An 18,846-nucleotide genomic window follows, 5' to 3' on the forward strand; every position below is an offset into this window, starting at 1 on the left:
TACTGAATCCGCAGGGCCAAACTTTGTTCCTGGTACACAACAAATGCTCAGAGTCCTTGTGCAATGAAAGCACAAATGGCTTTTCTCTTTTTTTTTTTTTTTTAAGATTTTATTTATCCACTCATGAGAGACACACACAGAGAGAGGCTGAGACACAGAGGGAGAAGCAGGCTCCATGCAGGGAGCCTGACTCTCGGGACTCAATCCAGGGTCCCCAGGATCACACCCTGGGCCGAAGGAGGCGCCAAACCGCTGAGCCACCCAGGCTGCCCACAAATGGCTTTGCTATTCATGCTGAATTCCTGACCTCCTGCCTGCTCTGACCTTGGTAAACTTGCATTTGCTAGCTTTCACACTGCTCACCTAGATTTCTGGACTCTGGCCTGCCCAACCTCAGATAAACGCATACCATTTGTGGTCCTGGCACCCGACTGACTAGTGACCTCTACTCTACTGAAGTTTCCATACCCAGGGCGGCAGACGGCTGCAGTTCAATCAACACCTAACACGAAGTCTGCATTCATCAGCAGGCTTGTGAATAAGATGCATAAACTGTCAAACGTACAAAACTCGGAAGAAACTTGAGTGAAGGGTTTGGAGTTAAAAACTACTTGCAGTCATTCTAGGGCATGGAACAGCTGTATTTGAAAACCTGCATGACTGTGTGAACTGCCTACACACACACACACACAAAAAAAAAAAAAAAAAAAGGAAAAGCAAAGTTCATAGGAATGCATAAAAGAAAAACAAAACCAATGCAGAGTTGCAATCACTTCCCTAAGAGTAGAGAGCATATGTCACCCCCATGCCCAGTGCCTATTAAGAAGAGGCAAATACAGACAAGGATTTGACCTTCCCTTGCTTGTAATCCCCATCACCCAGCTCCTCCGATGGGAAAGCTAACAGCACTGACCCTCCAGAAGCCGCCAGCTGCCAGAGAACATTCTGCCCAGAATATGCCCTGGGATTCCGCGGACGACAGAGTAGCACATGAAGCCCTTAAGGGGTTTGCAAAAGAAGTGTCCTAGGGACACCTGGGTGGCTCAGTGGGTTGAGCTGGTGACTTCAGCTCAGGTGCTGGGCCGGGGTCCTGGGATGCAGCCTGCATTAGGCTCCTGCTCAGCCGAGAGCCTGCTTCTCCGTCTCCCTCTGCCACTTTCCTGCTTGCAGGCGTGCTCTCTCTTCCTAAAATTTAAAAAAGAAAAAAAAGTGTCCTGTAAGGGCCCTATTGTTAGAGTCCCCTCTGCCCTGGAGCTCCCCCCTTTCCCGGTTGCACTGAATGCCAGCCACAGGGGTATCTCAGGGTAGAGTAACGACTGAATGGAGGGAAGAGGAGGGGGTGGGGTGGGGGTGGGGGGATTCGGCAGGTTGCCAGATGATGACGTAATCACAGCATCCAGTGACGTTAGCATTTATTTTGGAGGATCTCCGTTTCTGTGCGGAGAGCGCACAACTCCGAAGAGGCCCCAGTCAACCCCAGCAGTGAGCGCGGTGAGGGACGCCGTTACACGGAGGGCGATGGGGGAAAAAAAAAAAAAAAAAAAAATCCCCAAACCCAAACGGAACCCCACGCACGGCCTGGGGCGGGCCCGGCGGCCCGAGGGTGAAGCCAGCCCCGCTCGAGGCGTCGGCCCCGGGTCGGCCCCGGCCTCACCCTCCCTGTGCTATAAATACCGCGGCCCACATGCCGCGGAGACACCGTGTTCCCTCGGCTCGCCCGGACCGATAACACGCATTTGCCCTTTAAACGTCCCGAGGCGCGGGCACAGCCCCCGGCCCACCCGGCCTCCCGGAAGCGCCCTCGCCCCGGGTGCCCTCTGCCGCGGAGGGGGCGGGGCGGCGACGGGGAAGGGGGCGGGCCCCCGGCCCAGCCAATGGGCGCGGCGCGCGCGGCCCCGGGGCCCCGCCCCCTCTCGCGAGAGGCCGCGCGGGGCATATAAGGAGGGCTGCGGGGCGAGCCGAGCGGCCCCTTCGCGTCGCGCAGGGACGGAGAGCGGGTGGGCGAGCCTGGCCGCGCGGAGGCTGTGCGCCCGGCTGTCACCATGAGCGATCACGCCTTGAGCTTCCTGAAGGATTTCCTGGCCGGCGGCGTCGCCGCTGCCGTGTCCAAGACCGCGGTCGCCCCCATCGAGAGGGTGAAACTGCTGCTGCAGGTGAGGGCGGGGCGGGGCGCGGGCGGCGGGGGCGCGGGCGGGGGCGCGCGGGGGCGCGGGCGGGGGCGCGCGGGGGCGGCCCGGGGGCGGCCCGGGCCGCGGCGGCTCCGTGCTGCAGGCCACAGGCCCCGGGCGGCCTGCGCGAGCGGGAAGGTGCCCTCTGCGGAGAGGCAGGTCGAGCGTCAGTAGCGGATTCCTGGTGTCGGGTGGCGCCCTGCGTGCGGGTGTCTATATATGGAAACCCACCCCGAGTGGGGCGCAGCCAGCCAGATCCTGCTCCCGGGACGCCTCCGAGGTCGGCCTCACCTTCCGGCCGTCGGGGCCCCCCGCGCCCGCGCCCGCGCCCCGCGCCCCCTGCCCCGGTGCGCACCTGCGGAGTCTCGCCGGCCGGGTGTCGCGCGCCGGGCGGTCGGCCCACCCGCATTTACCTCCGCACAGCCCCTGTAAGACGGAGGCGTTATTCCCCCAGTTTGACAGCCGAGCAACACCGGTTTTGAGAGATTAAGACTCCGTTCTCGGAATAGAGTCCGACGGTCTTGCCGCGTGTGTCCCCCGCATCCTTAACCCTGCAGTCTGGTCTCTGGTTTGTCATCATCATCCTAGGCGTCCCGTTTTTTCCTCTACTTGCTCCCAGAGGGCAAGGGCCCCTCAGTGAGAAACGGGGCCTCCTCGCTTCGGGAGTCAAGATTATCATAAAGGAAAACCCCAACATATTGCTCGCTCACAGCAACAAACCCCCAATAATCAATTACTTGGATAATCTACTTGAACATTTTCAGGCCCTAATACCTAGTGGATTTATTCTCCTCCTCCTGTGAGAGTATCTACTCCGCAGAGATCCAGGTCTCCAGAAAGCGCGATCTCCTGCCTGCCCATCGGGTCTGTTAAATCAGAGCAGGTGCTTTAGGACAGGCCTCTCCCAACATCTCTACCTCCCGCTAAGCCCCTGGTGTAGTTCTGGCACCTGCGGAAAAGGCGATGCATAAATGCCTCTTTGCAATGCAGTCTTTTCAGTTTATCTTTGGAAGAACCTTTTCTCTCAAGTGCCCTGATAATTGAGGCAAAGTGGAAGGTTTTTTTGGCTTTGTTATCCAAGTAGCCAACATACTTATTTAGATTTAGTTAACATCTGCTTGATATCCCATATAAATATATATATATAAATTTTTTTTTTTTAAAGAAAGAAAACGAAGGAGTTGTAGACGTGCATTTGCTCCCGTCCTCTTTCGGCCTCTTTCCTTCTCCCTCTGCTGCGGCCATCCTCACCAATTCCTTCCCCCCTCCAACCCCCACAGGTCCAGCATGCCAGCAAACAGATCAGTGCCGAGAAGCAGTACAAAGGGATCATTGATTGTGTGGTGAGAATCCCCAAGGAGCAGGGCTTTCTCTCCTTCTGGAGGGGTAACCTGGCCAACGTGATCCGTTACTTCCCCACCCAAGCTCTCAACTTCGCCTTCAAGGACAAATACAAGCAGATCTTCCTGGGGGGCGTGGACCGGCATAAGCAATTCTGGCGTTACTTTGCCGGTAACCTGGCTTCCGGTGGGGCAGCTGGGGCCACCTCTCTCTGCTTTGTCTACCCGCTGGACTTTGCTAGGACCAGGTTGGCCGCCGACGTGGGCAAGGGTGCTGCCCAGCGTGAGTTCAGTGGTCTGGGTGACTGTCTCACCAAGATCTTCAAGTCTGATGGCCTGAGGGGTCTCTACCAGGGATTCAGCGTCTCTGTCCAGGGCATCATTATCTACAGAGCTGCCTACTTTGGAGTCTATGATACTGCCAAGGGTGAGAGGGGCCTCAGGGGGAGCGGAGTGGGTTGGAGGATGGTCCCCGGGGGTCTGTAACTCACCAAGGACCTTCTCTTTATTAATCTTGGTTTTGTTCCTAGTCCCTGGGCTAACCTGATGCTTCGGAATGAGGAGGTGGTATGACATAGATAAATAGCTACAGGGCCCTCCTTGCCCCCTACTGAAATAAGCTCTGGCCTTGAGTTACTGAGAGAGGAGGAAGGGAAGCCCCTCCCACCCCCCATTGCCACAGCTCTGGCAGGGACTGAGCTGAACTTGGAGCCACTCCAACAGGCCCTGTGTCCTGGGCACAGCTCTGGCTTCCCTGGATCTAGACAGCAGCTCCCAGCCTTGGTTGGTTGCCTGGTTATTTGTGAGGCACCCACAGGGGGCAGGTCCTTTGGGGGTGGGGGGGGAGAAGGGCAGGGCCTGGAGTTGCAGGGATGGTAGCCTCTTCGCCATGCCTACTTTAGCTCCCAGCTGAGCTGCTGGGAGAAATCACTTCACAGCCACTTGGCTTCTTGCCTCTGCTCACAGGGATGTTGCCTGACCCCAAGAATGTGCACATTATTGTGAGCTGGATGATTGCCCAAAGCGTGACAGCGGTTGCAGGGCTGGTGTCCTACCCTTTTGACACTGTCCGCCGTAGGATGATGATGCAGTCTGGCCGGAAAGGGGGTAAGCCTGACACCTGCTGATCTCAGATCCCTCTGCCCAAGGAGAACACTGTTCAGCGCTCTTTCTAGTCTTCACTGTTAAAATTATGTGATAAGAACTTAGGAAAGACTTTACGGTCAGCCCCCCAACACTATCAGCTGTTCCTTTAGAGAAAGGAATGTGTTTCTATCAGAGATAAGAACGTCAAAAATGAGATCTTTAGAGGTGAACTTAATATAGAGGCTGCAGGTCCTTTTCCCCTAGAGTCTAGGTACAGAAATACAGGAAACAAATTAGCTAATTTACTTAAAAATAAGTCTTGCTTTTGTTATCTAGCTCTTACTACAAGTGTTAGTGGGAGAGGGTGCTTTTGTTGGGTGACATGGCCCGAAACTGTCTTGGTTTCTGTAGGTTGAAACATGAAATTGCCATTTTTTACCATCAAAATGTCAAATATTAGTTCCGTATGTTTCAACCTAATAGTTGTATCTCTTGGGCAGTATAATTTGAGACTCTGGCCATAAATTTTTTTCTTCTCTAGAAAAAGGGGGACTAACCCAGCTTATTAGTACTTCCGCTCCACCCCCATCCCCTCCTGTTTCACAGTTTGACCATGTGTGTGAGAGTTAGCTGGTTAACTGCCCAAGTTCTTCATGTGATCTTGGGTGGAAGGAGTAGGATTGACAAGAGACGCTGCCTGACAGTTATGCAAGGAAGGTTTGTGTCTAGGTGGATCCCACATAGAGGTTGGGCTCAGAGCTCAAGTGACTGACTTTCTAACAGTGTGGAGAGGTCTTTCAGATGAAAAGCCTCTCCTCCAGAATTACAGAGCCCTTAACCAACATTTGTTTCCACAGCTGATATTATGTACACCGGGACGGTGGACTGCTGGAGGAAGATTGCAAAAGATGAAGGAGCCAAGGCTTTCTTCAAAGGTGCCTGGTCCAATGTGTTGAGAGGCATGGGTGGAGCTTTTGTACTGGTGTTGTATGATGAGATCAAAAAATTCGTCTAATGTAGTTAAAACTCAAGATCATTGGTTCCAGATCCATTGTGTGGTTTAATAGACTTTTCCTATGGGAAGTAAAAAGAAAGATCTGGGATAAAACCAGACTGAAAGGAATACCTCAGAAAAAAAAGCTTCACTGAGTGTTCATTAAACCACAAATGTATTTTGTATTTATTTTACATTTAAATTCCCACGTCAGACATAAAATAACTTATCATACTTGTACAATTAACTGAAGAACTGATAATGACGATAACCGAATGTGAAATCTCAATAAAGACCACTTAATGCACCATGTTTTTTTGAATTCTTACTGCTACGTGGATTTAAACGTAAGACTAGAAATGCACGTTTTCTAGCAGGACTCATTTATAACTCACTGGCCCAGCTTCTGAATGTCAGATATTCTACTTTATATCATAGGAGTACCTACAATGCTTAAAGTCTTGGTTTTCAAACTCTGCAGCTTTTACCCATTTGTTTTTATCTTACCTCATGCCCTGGTGCTGGGGGCTCCAAAGTGGTGGCTTAGATCAACGCTTTCATAATCCCACCTGATTTTATGCACTTTCATGCAATCTTGAGGAACTCTGAGATTCCACTAAAGTTTCAGGAGTTTTGTGAGATTAGGAAATGTTCTGTTTTAGTGCCTGTAGAGAATTGATACTTAGAATCTTATGACAAGTGGGCAGTATTCATTGACAATCGGCCAGCAAGCTAGTATTTGGTACCTGTTAGGCTCTGTGGAAGTTACAGACAGGAACCCATTCTGAAAGCTTGCATATGGTTAGGAGAGAGGACTGAAATGGCCATTATTATATAATGTAATGTCTAATATAATCTTGGTTGAGTAGGACTAGAAGGGGGACATGAAACGTGGGCAGTGGTAGGAGGTAGACCTCAAAGAAAATAGCTAAAGTTAGACACATAGGCATAGAAAGTATCTGCCAGCACTTCTTTTTAGTAACAATTTATCCAAACCTAGAGGCAAAGTCAGTTTGGGATTTAACTCTCATAAATTAGTAAGAGAAGAGTAATTACAATTTCTAGTTGGAAACTACTTTTGGTCCAGAAGATCAAACAGTTCATGTAGCATAAGCCTGTTAGTGATTTGGGGGAAACCAGTCTTCTAGACCCCAGGCAAAGCTTAAAAGGCAGGCACATGCCTGTTATGTTTTTCCTGATGGGTGGTTTGAGGGGCACAGTGCCTCTGTGCCTCCTGTTCTTTACCCTCCTTCCTGAACTCTTTCACCGACTCACTCTTACCTTGCCAGTAAAAAGATGGGCTGCTTTGTTTCATCACAATAACCAGAGTTCCCTCTGTCCTGGTGTAGAGGAGGTCTATGCCAATGGAAAAGGTTAAGGCGCTAAAACAAAGTTTCTCCGTCCCGTGGCAAGGCCAGGTCCCAAACATGTTGTGTTAGGGGCCTCCTGGATACATCATCCTCATGCTGCTTTCCATCCGCAGGATGATATGGATGGTCCAAATTCTGTTGCTGGTGGGGAGGAAAGACAAGCAGGGCAGACCAGTAGGGCAGACAATTTCGTGGAGTGGATCTTAAAGGCCAGCAGCCCGTTCAGGGTTTTGAAACCTAAGAGGTGAGGGAGGAGCCATGCAAAGCAGCTGGGAACCGAAAGCATGAATGGACCGTGGGTTCTTCCAGCCCAACCAAGAACCAGAACTGTCTTCCAGTCTTTGGGTCCTCCGTGGCTGGAACAGGAAATGGAGACGTCAACACTCATTAAATAGCACACATTATCTGCCTTATGCGCATGACCCAGAGGTCAGCCTCCCCACTCTGCTAGGGTTACCTCGACCACACTGGGGAAAGGGCCCCGCTGACTCAGCTCCTCGCCACCTACTTCATTCACCAGCAGCTCTGACACCTAAGCCTCTGTCAGGGAGCCATCATCTGGCCAGGGACATCCTATCTTTACATCCTATCTTTCACGCGGGTGAGAGGCCATACACGGGACATCTGCCACAAGGCCTTCCAGAGGCAAGGTCATCTGCAGGATCTCAGGCATACCCATTCCAAAGAAGAACCTCTCGAATGTCAGGAGTGTGGGAAAGGATTTTGTCCGTCTAGAACTCTAGCGGTTCACAAAATTTTCCAAATGCAGACATCAAGCCCTATAGCCGGCAGTGCGGCAAAGTGTTCAGGCCAAACTGGAACCTGCGGCAGCACAGCCTGACTCCCTTCTAGAGAAGCCCAGGATGCGTCCTGTGCCGCCCCTGGTTCCCTCCCCAGACGCCGCTCCATGCCTCCCACCCAGGGTCGCACCCCCAACACCTTACTGACCACAGCCTCCCTGCTGCAGCCACACCTGCAGCTCCAGGGAGTTAACTCTTCTTGAGAACCGAGAACTGTAGAAGGACACACAAGTATATCCCTTCACAAAGAGCTTACGAATGCTGGTTTCAGGTAGATACAGCTCATTTTAGAGCTCTACATAATGTCGTGGGTCTTTGTTTTCTTGTTTTTGTATCTTGTTGGATGCACCTTAGGGAAAATGGAAGCCAAATTTACCTTTAAAGAGTATTTTCAAAATAAAACTTTTTGTTTTGAAAAAAAAAAAAAAAAGCTGTCACATTTGAAGGTCTGGGAAGATGGAAAAAGTTTACATAAAAACAACTGAGGACTGAGCAAGCATTCTGCCCTCAGGAATCTCTTACCAGCCCCCTCTCCTGGAAAGCTCTCTCTAAGTGCAGCCCTCCTCTTACATGTCAACCCCCTACCCCCCCCCCCCCAAAAAAAAGTCCTTTTTCATTTTTTATGTTTTTCTCCCTTAAAGCCTCACCTAGAGGTTTCTTCTTTTTTAGCCATCTTATTTTATATTTTGAGTCTATGAGGAAAACCATGGAGAATGAGAGGTTAGTCCAGAATGGGAACTGAGCATTAAAACTGGTTTCAACTGTTTGTGTTTAAATCTCAACTATTTCCTTTCTCTTTTACTTTGTGTACATGATATGGCTTGTGTGGAGGCAAAATTACAAACATCTACAAAGTGCAAGGCTGTGAAGTAAGGGAAGCTCTCGAGGGCAGTGGTTCTTATTTGTCACTGCCATGTGCCTGGAGCCCAGAACGGTGCCTAGGACACAGGCAGGGTTTAATGTTTACTGAATCAAGTGTAAGTGGGGAAAAAAACGTTCACTCACAACCCAGAGACAGAACCAGGAGGATATTTGGGGAAAGGCAAGTCCTCTAGTTTGGTGGAATCTTGAACATACAAAGGGTATTGAGTACTGAGGGGACAAGCATGTTGGGGCACAGAATGTAATGGATGAAAATTTTTGGCTGCTTTACATTCAAGTCTTTAAAAAGACAATTTTACAAAATCTATCATGCTATGAATTCCTTCTAGTTTTCTGCTTCTCTTGAATTACCAATTTTTCATCAATCCATGATGAAGCGGACCCTCACTGGTAGATTGCGTATTTGCAAACTGGGCTCCTCTTTAAGATTTTATTTCTAACCCCTTTGTGTTCGTTCTTGAGTATGCACAGAGTGGTGAAAAAAGTTGCCTGATATACTACCTGAGGTCAAGCAAGGCCAGGCAGGATCTGCCCCCTTGTATCAGCTGTCATACTCTAAAAAAGAGGCCTTCAACTTTTTGTTGGTGGTTTCAGGGTTTAAAATGGCAACCCCCCCCCACCCCCAGCACAGTGCTGAAGTGATGTCTATGGTGCCTAAATGCAAGAAGGCAATGATGGGCCCTACGGAGAAAATATGTGTTAGATAAGCTTCAAGCATGAGATGCATACAACAACCTATATAAAGAGCTGCTGAAGGGGGGTACCTGGTGGCTCCATGGGTAGAGCATGTGACTCAACCTCAGGTTTGTAAGTTCAGGCCCCATGTTGGCCGTGGAGCCTACTTAAAGAGTCACTGAACTTTTTAAGCAGGGAAATGACATGATCAAATTCCCATTTTAGCACTTTGGCAGCAGTGTGGAGAATGGACTGGGGGCAAGGAGATAAGAGTGGAAACAGCAGTAGCAGCAGGACCACTTGAGAACTAAGGGACTTGGAGTGGGGTTAAAAGGGGCAGGAGACCAGGCTTACTCTCAGGCTTCTGTCTTTGGTGTGAAAAGACAAACGGATCACGTTAATCACCATCCCCAACCCTGGTAAGGACACAGTGGGGAAGAGAAAATTGGGTGGCTCCACTTGACAGCTGCCCAAACATGTACAGGTTCAAGATGAGCACAACTCATTTGGCAGTTTCACTGTAAGATCTAGGAATTCTCTTCAAAAACAAAGTGTATTTGTGGTTTATAAGGCATTTCCATATTGTCAGACTAGGTAATGCAAACCAGTGCTCCCCCTGAAAAGAGCTAGGAAAGGGGTTCAAACTATTTAAAAAGAAATCTGCTTGAAGGCACTGGGAAGCTAATAAGGCATGTGAAATTAAGGGGCCAAGGCTACGATTTGGAGGAAGACAACTCTGAGAAGTAAGCCTAGTATTTGAGGGTCAGTTTTCCCCATGAGGTATCTTCAATATGTGGAAAATATAGCTGCACAGCTGAGAAACTAAAACAGTGTGAAAACCTCTTGGGGAAGATGTGACAAAAAAACAGAATCCAGGGCCTTTCAAGGAAGGGGAGCCCTGGTAAACATCCGTGTGTGGACTGGGACCCCAAAGGGCAACCCAAGGGTAACAATAAGACAGAAGTGGAAATATAGTCCTTGTGGTCACTGATGCCCACTCAATCTGTTTTCATACAATTTGAGACTCCAAGCACCCTCACTGCCTGCTAGAAGCAAAAGTAAATCCTTTCTGGAAGAAAACACTATCCACGGCAGGGGTGAACAAACTCCTTCTCCGAAGGACAAGACGGTAAATATTTTAGGCTTTGTTGGCCAGATGGTCTTTGACACAACACAGCTTTGCCATATTGCAAAAGCAGCCTTGGACAAGAAAAATGAAGGAGGCATGGCTGTTTTTGTAAAACATGTACAAACACTGAAATGCGAATTTCGTACTATAGTCACATGTCACAAATATTTCTTCTGATTTAAAAAAAAAAAAAACATTTAAAGAGATAAAAGCCACAAAACAGACACTAGCTCACGGGCTGTAAACTCCTAATCTAGAGTTTTAAGTTTTTTTCTGCAATTTTTCATATAAACCAAAACACAATCATAACTTTAAGACATTCTTTTTTTTAAAGATTTTATTTATTCATAGAGACACACACGGGGGGGGGGGGGCAGAGACAGAAGCAGGCTTCATGCAGGGAGCCCAACGTGGGACTCAATCCCGGGTCTCCAGGATCACACCCCAGGCTACAGGCGGCGCCAAATCGCTGAGCCACCGGGGCTGCCCCCCGACTGCCCACTTTAAAACATTCTATTAACAATATATTCTAGGAGCACCTGGCTGGCTCAGTTACACATCTAACTCAATTTCAGCTCAGGTCATGATTTTAGGGTTGTGTGATTGAGCCTCCTGTTGGGCTCCACACTGAGCGTGATGGAACCTTAAAATTCTCCCTCTCCTTGTCCCCACCTCCACCCATCTCCACCATGCTCACGGGCATGCTCTCTCTTAAGTATATATATTTTAAAGAGTCCACGGGTTAAAAGTAGAAATCATAGTGGAAACTTGAAAATATTTTGCACTTAATGAAAATAAAAATACCATGCTATTGAAGCTGTGGGAAACAGCTAAAGCTATGGTCAGAAGAAATTTACAGCCTTCAATGCATCTACTGGAAAAGGAGAAAGGTTGGGGTCTGGGTGACGGGAGAGCATGCAACTCTCAATCTTGGGGTTGTGAGCTTGAGCCTCACATTGGGCACAGAGTTTACTTTAAAAAAAGCTCAAAATCAGTAAACACATCTATTTCAAGGAATTAGAAAAGTAATAGCAAATTAAGTCCGAAGAATAAAGCTGGAAGCCAGTAATTTAGGTAATGGCATCATTCATGAAAAAGAGACAATCAATAATATCAAGTGAATGGCCTAACTAAATGTGAAAGACAAAACTTCTGGAAAATAGCATAATAGAATATCATCATGCACTTTGTAAATGAAAATTTCATAAAATCCAATATTAGGGCAGCCCTGGTGGCTCAGCGGTTTAGCGCCGCCTTCAGCCCAGGGCGTGATCCTGGAGACCCAGGATCGAGTCCCATGTTGGGTTCCCTGCATGGAGCCTGCTTCTCCCTCTGCCTGTGTCTCTGCCTCTCTCTGTGTGTCTCTTGTGAATAAATAAATAAAATCTTTAAAAAAAGTACTATGATAAGATTGATAAAGTAGACTAAAGTAAAATTAAGCATTTCTGTTCACAGACATCATTGATAGTGAAAAAGCAAGCCAGACTGGGAGAAAATATTTCTAACACAACTCACACTGGGATTGTACTATATCCATAACATGTACATGTTCCCACAAATCAATAAGAAAAGGACAGTCAACCCATAGGAAAATAGGCAAAAAGCTTGCAAAGGCACTTCCACAAAAGATATCCCAATGGCCAATAAACATGAAAAGGTGTTTGATCTCATTATTCATCAGAGGAATGTGACTAAATCACGAGATAACATGGTACACCCACCCAAATGGTTAACCTGAAACGACCAACACTGTTAATGAGGACATGGAGCAACAGGAACTAGTTAGTACACTTCTGTTGGGAGAGTACTCGTACACTTGTGCTGGAAAACTCTAACTACATGAACTCTATAACCCAACAATTCCATTCCTAAGTACGTGCCAACCAAATGCATGTACACGTAATTAAGACACATCTACAGAATATCTTCATGTTAGCATTACTTGTAATAACCAAAAACCTGGAAACCGCCTCAAAGGTCCATCAACCACAGAATGGATAAATAAATACTGGTATAGTCATATGCTAGAATATTATACAGAAATGAAAGCAAATGAATTACAGCTACATGCAACACTTGAAAGAATGTCAGAAACAAGTATGTTCAGCAAAAGCAGGCAGACACAAATAATTCTATTTGTATGACAATAAAAAACAGGCAAAACTATACAAGGGTATTAGAAGTTTAGATAGTAGTTACCTTTTGGCAGACAAAAAGCGTTATGATGGGGAGGGAGCCCCCAGGGATCTTGTGAGTCCTGGCAATATTCCAACTCTGGATCTGGTTAGTGGTGACGCAGATGTTTGCTTTGTAACAATATATGAAGTGTACATTTATCTTTGGAAGGCCATTCTCATTTCCCTCTCACATTCCCCAAAATAAAATTAAATCTTCTCAAGTTAATGGTGGATTTAGGTTTTTCTAGTCAGTATACATAACTACATGCAAAGAAGATATATTTACTTAGTACTAGGTATTTACCTCATGAAATAAAACATTCTCAGAATGAAATAAAGAAAAAAAACCCACAAAGCATACTTCAAACTTGGAGTTCAGTTATAATTTCTAATACATGAAATAAATGTGATTTTTGGTGAAGACCATCATTGTAATAATATAAATTAGTGGAAGAATTTGGAACCATGGTTTTCAATAGTTTTTTTGGGGACTATCTTAATTTTTTTAATAGCAGATGTGAAACTAGGTTCCTAGGAAAAAACCCCATGTCTTGTTAAAGGAAACTAATGCCATGTTACCTCTTAAGTTTTACTTTGTAAAATAGTAAATAAAACCTTAAAAACATCATCTAGAACAAATAGTGCAACTTACCCGAACTTACAAAGCAAACTTTGAAAGAGGTTCAGAATATGAAGACTGTATCATCCCAGAAATATCTCCCAGTGTCTTAAAAAATAGTCACCAGAATTTTAAAATCGAATAAAACTTTCTGCTATGATGTAATCTTATTTGCTCTAAGCATCCTTGAAGTTCGCAGTTGGGAGTTCAATATACTACTGCTGGAACTACTCAGTGATTTACTTCAATGGCATCATTATTAAATCCTCATCAAAAAATTTTCTAAACTGATGTTTAGCACAGAGTTTTAAAAAGGGTATTTCGTATCACTCGTGATGCATATGAAATGCTCATGTGGACACTTGGAAAAAAAAAAAACATTCCATGAGGCTGTAAGAGTATCCAACACACCATCAAAGCAAGTTTGCAGAACAAATTAGATGGATATGGTTTGAAGAGATGATGACCAACAATGTAATTATAAGCAAACTCTTTCCCATATAAGTGTCATACTTTCAAAGATATAAATAGCTAATACCCTCCTTCCAACTTCATTCTAATTCTTAGGCTTGTGAGGCACATAAAATTATTATTCTAATTTTTAAAATGAGAAAAAGAAAATGCATTTGACAGTTACGGGAAAATAAAGGAAAATTCATTTGAGAGATGGGGTATAGTATCAAAACTAAGTTATCTTTAATTCTTTTATTTCTTTCTTCACTATGTCAAGCTAATTCTTCAGGCCTAAAATACGTAACATATTGGGAAATTAAAAAAAAAAAGATGTGGATTTTTAAGTTTATTACTAATTTTATTCATGGAAATAAAGTAGCCATTACCATTATAAACATTTTTTAGGATGGTATACAATAAGGCATAGCTTAAGATTTTTGGCATTTAAAATAGTAAACATTTAATGAATTTAATTAAAATATAATAAATTCAACTTGTATCTCCAACTTTATATTGGTCATACTTTTCATAGTGTGCAGTATTTGAATCTGAAGATGAGAAGCACACAAGCATCACAATGACCTCTTTTTAAAGTTGTCTAGATATCCACTTTTTGGACATTGGGGTTAATGGTTTGAAAACAACTGCATTACACTACATTTAAAAGCAGACCAGAAAAATTTTATTTGTGGTAGCCAAGAATGCAGTTTTTTAATGGAGATTGAAAAAAGTAGGGAAAGTGTGAGATAACAGTTATCCCTTAGGAAATAAGAGTTCAAAATCCTTCATAAAATCTTATTAAAATGGAGGCAACATTAGTTTAGCATTTGACAGATATGAAAATAATTCTCAATAAGAATCTTGCCTAATAATTTTAGATCTTGGATTAGTATAATTTCTGGTTGCAGACGTAAATCTTCAAAGTATATCCATTAGGTCCAAGTGAACTAAATATATAGTAGTGCTAGATGATCCTTTACCTTTTTAAAGTTCTTGAAAATGAAAACAGTATACTTATGATTCCTTCATAAAAGCATCCCTTAAACCGTAACAACTTCCAAGTACCTTGACTTAATCAGAGAATAGCATATTCAACTCCTACTCTTCTATTTTTACTTATCATATAGAGTAATAATTACAACAGAATTGTAAATTTTGCTTTGAAAAGAGTATTGTTGTTCTTCCCAATGCTTACTTCAAGTTGAATCCCTGCTATCAGCAATACTTAGATGAAACCCCCACCTTCCCCTGGTCAAAGCAGTAAAAACTAAAGGCATTAAATTAGTATCTAAAATCAAAGTATAGCTTTATCTATAAAATTATGTGTTATACACTGACATAGGACAGCAAAGGCTGTATAAAATATATTAAGAGACTAAAGTCATTATGAACATAAAAGGTTCTCAAGTTTTCATATATATATATCTATTTCCCTAACAACTTAAACTCAATTTTTAAAAACTGGCTTACAGTATCAGGCAGGTGTCCAAATGCCGAGTTTTAAATTCAGCATTATCTTATCTCTTCTTAAAGATAAGCTATATTATACAAACATCAAAAGTGCAGTAAGCTAAAAACACAACCAAACAAAATACCCTTGGGTTTAGTATAACTAATGTTAATAAATAAAGCAGAGCACTAAAAGATCTAAGAACTTGGTCACAAGAACAGTGAATCAAATAACAATGAATGAACATCACAGCATAAAGAAAGCAGCAAAAAAAAAAAAAAAAAAAAAAAAAAAAACCCTCATAGCCAGGCTGTGTTCACATGAGTTTTCTGTAACAGCACTGTTCCCACACTTTACAGGCTCTATCCTAGACAAAAATCTATCGATATCAACTTAAGACCAAGAAATTCTGAACTGATAGTTGGCAAAATGCAGTTTGGTTTACTGCCCAAGGTGGTGAGAAAGGTAAGTTCAGCAAACATGCAATAAAGCTTGAGCTAACCTGGAAAAATAAACAACAAATATTGTGGCTACAGATCAAGAATTCCTATTAAAAAAAGATTCAGCATTTAATATGGAAACTTTCTGATACATTCTAAAGGTACAATGAAAAGGCCTTAATGAACAAGTGATGACTAAGACAACAGAAGCAATCACAACTGAGATACACTTTGTTGTACTAAATGAGAGCCCAGAGACTGACAGAAAAATACTCTAATTTCAGAAGTCAACTCTGACACCCTATTCACCATTACTAATCCCATGAAGATTAATTACTAGGATTTCAAAAATGGGATTGGCAAAAATGGTACTTCCAAGATTCAACCCAAAACCCCAAACCAAACAATAAAATTAGATGACATTTAAAGTAGCCTCAACAAATGTGTAATATTTCTCCCTTTACCATTCATATTTTAGTTTTCTTCCTCAGCCCTTAAAAACAGTAGTTGGAATCTCTAAAGCTTCAAGATCATTTCTTTCTTATTTATCTTCTCTCTTAATACAGTAAACACTAAACATAACACAACTGTTAACAGTATCACTTAAAACACTATTCTGACATAAATCAGGATTTGCTTCTTGGCTTTTCAAACTGGTGATGCTATTTTGCTCAACAAATATTTGCTTTTGCTTACGGTGATCTGGTCCTTGGCCAACCTATTTATAATGTAGTGGACTATAGCTCCAAAGTCTACCTCATTTCTCAGAATCATTAGTGGTATTTTACCTGAATGTGTAAGAATATGAAATAGGGTCTTCCTAGTTGAACTTTCTAATACTCACAGTCTGAAATGGTCTGGAATAGCTGATCACATTTTTAAGATCTAACTCAGCACACTTATACAGAGGTAGTACATGCCTTTGGTGAATCACAAGGACTGCCCTAGTACAAGCTTCTTTCAATCTGCTCAACAAATCTAAATCAGTTCCACCAATGAAAACAAATTTCAAGTTTTGTTTCATAATAAGAAAGTGTATGATCAAGTCTTACAATCAAATTATGAGTTATACCACCTAAATTCTAGAGCAAAGTGAAAACAAAGTCAAATTTAGGAGCTATGCTCATGGTTTAAAGCTTATAAAAAAACACATAAAACAAGAATATAGTTAACTTCTTGGGTCCAAAGTGCAGTGATATTATCACAACTGTTTTGTCAGTTTCTATGATGTGCGTCAATTTCTATGCTGAGAAAATATACATGTATACTACCATTTCTCTATCAAATACATATATACCTCACAGAAATACATCCTCATTGGAAACACTGATTTTACATTAAATTGCCTTTTTGAAAACAATTTTGCACTGAATTACAATAAAATTACAACTCGTTGTAGATCTTAAATTAGAGATGTTTACACAGAGAATTATAGTAATATACAAGAGCACTTCAATAAGAACTGGATGAACAATGCCTAAAGTAAAAAGTTTTTATAACCAAGCCGTACGAACATTAGGGGGCTTAGGTCTTAGCAACAGGCCACTGGATGTGTCAAAAACTGGTCGCTCACTCTTACAACTGAGACCACTGGTAGCACTGGATGTTCTAGAAGCTCCTCCTGAAAAGATATGAAGAAATAACCTTATTTAAACTAAATACATACATCATCACCTGATAAACGTCCTCTCCTAATTTAAAGTCCAGGATAAAATTTTCTCCCCTATCTCACATGCATTTTTTACTAGTCTAATGTAATTCTCAACCAGGAATGCACCTCAGAATTCCTTGTGGAAATTAAAAATATTTTAATAAACATGCCCAGACCCTATAGTAGGGGATTTTGATTCAACAGGTTTGGGATGAGAATAAAGGTTTTAAAAAGCTGTTCAAATGATTCAAGTGAAAAAACAAATACATTTATAAATTTATTATACATTTATAAATTTATTCAACAAATAATTTACCACATTCAAGGCATAGTGCTAATAAGTATGAATTACTGGAACAAGACCATATCTTCGCCACTATACCAAGGAAGTGATGCTTGAAGAATGAAATGAATGAATGGAATTACCAGTCACATGAGCATGTAAGACTCACATGAGCACTGGGAAGTTGGGACATTTTAAGTGGCTCCAACTTTCCTCTAATATTGGCTTCTCTTTTTTGTAGTTTAGAATGCACACATGAAGTAACAGCACAGACTTCTGTACATGAGAATGTCTCGCCTTTCTGTGTGTCCGACACCCTAGCACTCAGTGGCCACTGCATATTACATTCTTTGGGATACATCACCAGCTGGGTGTGTGCTGATCAGAGATCAAATGTTAAGAGGGATTATATCTGAGAACTCAACAGATGAATTCCTGTTTTAGTTATCCAGTGAGGAAGACAAAGTACATATAAGGGCTGGAAGATACTACCAATAATCTTAACTGGTTGGGGGAATGTTTCAACAACTTTTAAACAGCATTATCTACTCATTTCTTCCTTTAATAAATGTAATGAAATTAAGTCTATTATTGAAGACACTACTGATATTTTCAATAGTTTTATCTCCTTCTTTCCTAAGTGGCCATTATAAGCTGTAAATGAAGACTGAAATTAAGTGAACAAGACAAAGCATGCCAATGAAAAATAACAGAATGCATTCCAGAAGTCATCTATTTTAAACTTTGTCCAAAACACAAACATAAGTACAAAATAATTCTGAATATGCTTACTCAAGGGGCTATACTGGCCAAGAGTTGATCTCACTCTTCTTGAGGACGGTAATGAACTGAGATAACCCATATTGCGATGATAGTCCATCAGCTGTTCAGAGCGTTTCATACCAACTGTTGGTTTCACAGCTTCAAGCCTTTTCAATAAAGCCTTCATTTAAAGACAATCAATTTGAAAGTCAATGTTAGGTAAGTATCAATAAACAATAAGTTATAGTAATAACTTAGTAAATTAGCAGCAGGAAGTTTTTAAAAAGGCAAATACTTTCTTAAAAAATTTATTAATTCCTGTATAGTTAATACAGTGTTCTATTAATTTCAGGTGTACAATATAGTGATTCATCAATTTTATATGTTATTCATGTGCTCATCATGATAAATGTACTCTTAATCTCCTCTTCACCTATTTCATCCATCTCCCCACCTCCCTTCCGGTAGCCATCTGTTTTTTTGGTTCTTTTTTTTTTTTTTTAAGATTTTATTTATATATTCATGAGAGAGAGAGAGAGAGAGAGAGAGGCAGAGACACAGGCAGAG

At 43.0% G+C, this 18,846-nt stretch overlaps 2 protein-coding genes and 1 long non-coding RNA gene across 5 annotated transcripts in view; 1 reads left to right on the forward strand and 2 right to left on the reverse strand.

Moving 5' to 3' along the window:
* Window positions 1–1,943: 1,943 nt before the first annotated feature.
* On the forward strand, window positions 1,944–5,895 carry SLC25A4 (solute carrier family 25 member 4). The gene is made up of 4 exons (XM_072775967.1): window positions 1,944–2,153; window positions 3,449–3,935; window positions 4,475–4,615; window positions 5,452–5,895. The coding sequence occupies exons 1-4, from the start codon at window positions 2,043–2,045 to the stop codon at window positions 5,607–5,609; spliced, it is 897 nt and encodes a 298-aa protein (XP_072632068.1). The 5' UTR covers window positions 1,944–2,042; the 3' UTR covers window positions 5,610–5,895.
* On the reverse strand, window positions 5,451–8,298 carry LOC140604670 (uncharacterized). The gene is made up of 2 exons (XR_012007485.1): window positions 7,907–8,298; window positions 5,451–7,314 (listed from the first exon to the last, which is right to left on the reverse strand). It is a non-coding gene; the product is annotated as an uncharacterized lncRNA (long non-coding RNA).
* Window positions 8,299–14,352: 6,054 nt separating this feature from the next.
* The window catches only part of CFAP97 (cilia and flagella associated protein 97), a 33,600-nt gene continuing 29,106 nt past the window's right edge, over window positions 14,353–18,846 (reverse strand). For all 3 annotated transcript variants that reach the window (XM_072775970.1, XM_072775968.1, XM_072775969.1), the window contains exons 4-5: window positions 18,310–18,460; window positions 14,353–17,204 (exon numbers count right to left, since the gene is read on the reverse strand). In XM_072775970.1, coding sequence (XP_072632071.1) covers window positions 17,077–17,204; window positions 18,310–18,460 — 279 coding nt within the window. In that variant the 3' untranslated portion in view covers window positions 14,353–17,076. The remainder of the gene's footprint in view (window positions 17,205–18,309; window positions 18,461–18,846) is intronic.

The sequence above is a fragment of the Canis lupus genome, chromosome 15 (assembly GCF_048164855.1).
Source record: "Canis lupus baileyi chromosome 15, mCanLup2.hap1, whole genome shotgun sequence".
NCBI classification, from domain to species: Eukaryota; Metazoa; Chordata; class Mammalia; order Carnivora; family Canidae; genus Canis; species Canis lupus.

What these genes read in the sequence shown, in the direction of transcription:
- SLC25A4 (XM_072775967.1), top strand. Translation starts at nt 2,043, where the DNA reads ATGAGCGATCACGCCTTGAGCTTCCTGAAGGATTTCCTGGCCGGCGGC. An exon ending in GGGTGAAACTGCTGCTGCAG is followed by an intron (nt 2,154 to 3,448) that starts GTGAGGGCGGGG and finishes CAACCCCCACAG; the next exon opens with GTCCAGCATGCCAGCAAACA. An exon ending in GCAGTCTGGCCGGAAAGGGG is followed by an intron (nt 4,616 to 5,451) that starts GTAAGCCTGACA and finishes TTGTTTCCACAG; the next exon opens with CTGATATTATGTACACCGGG.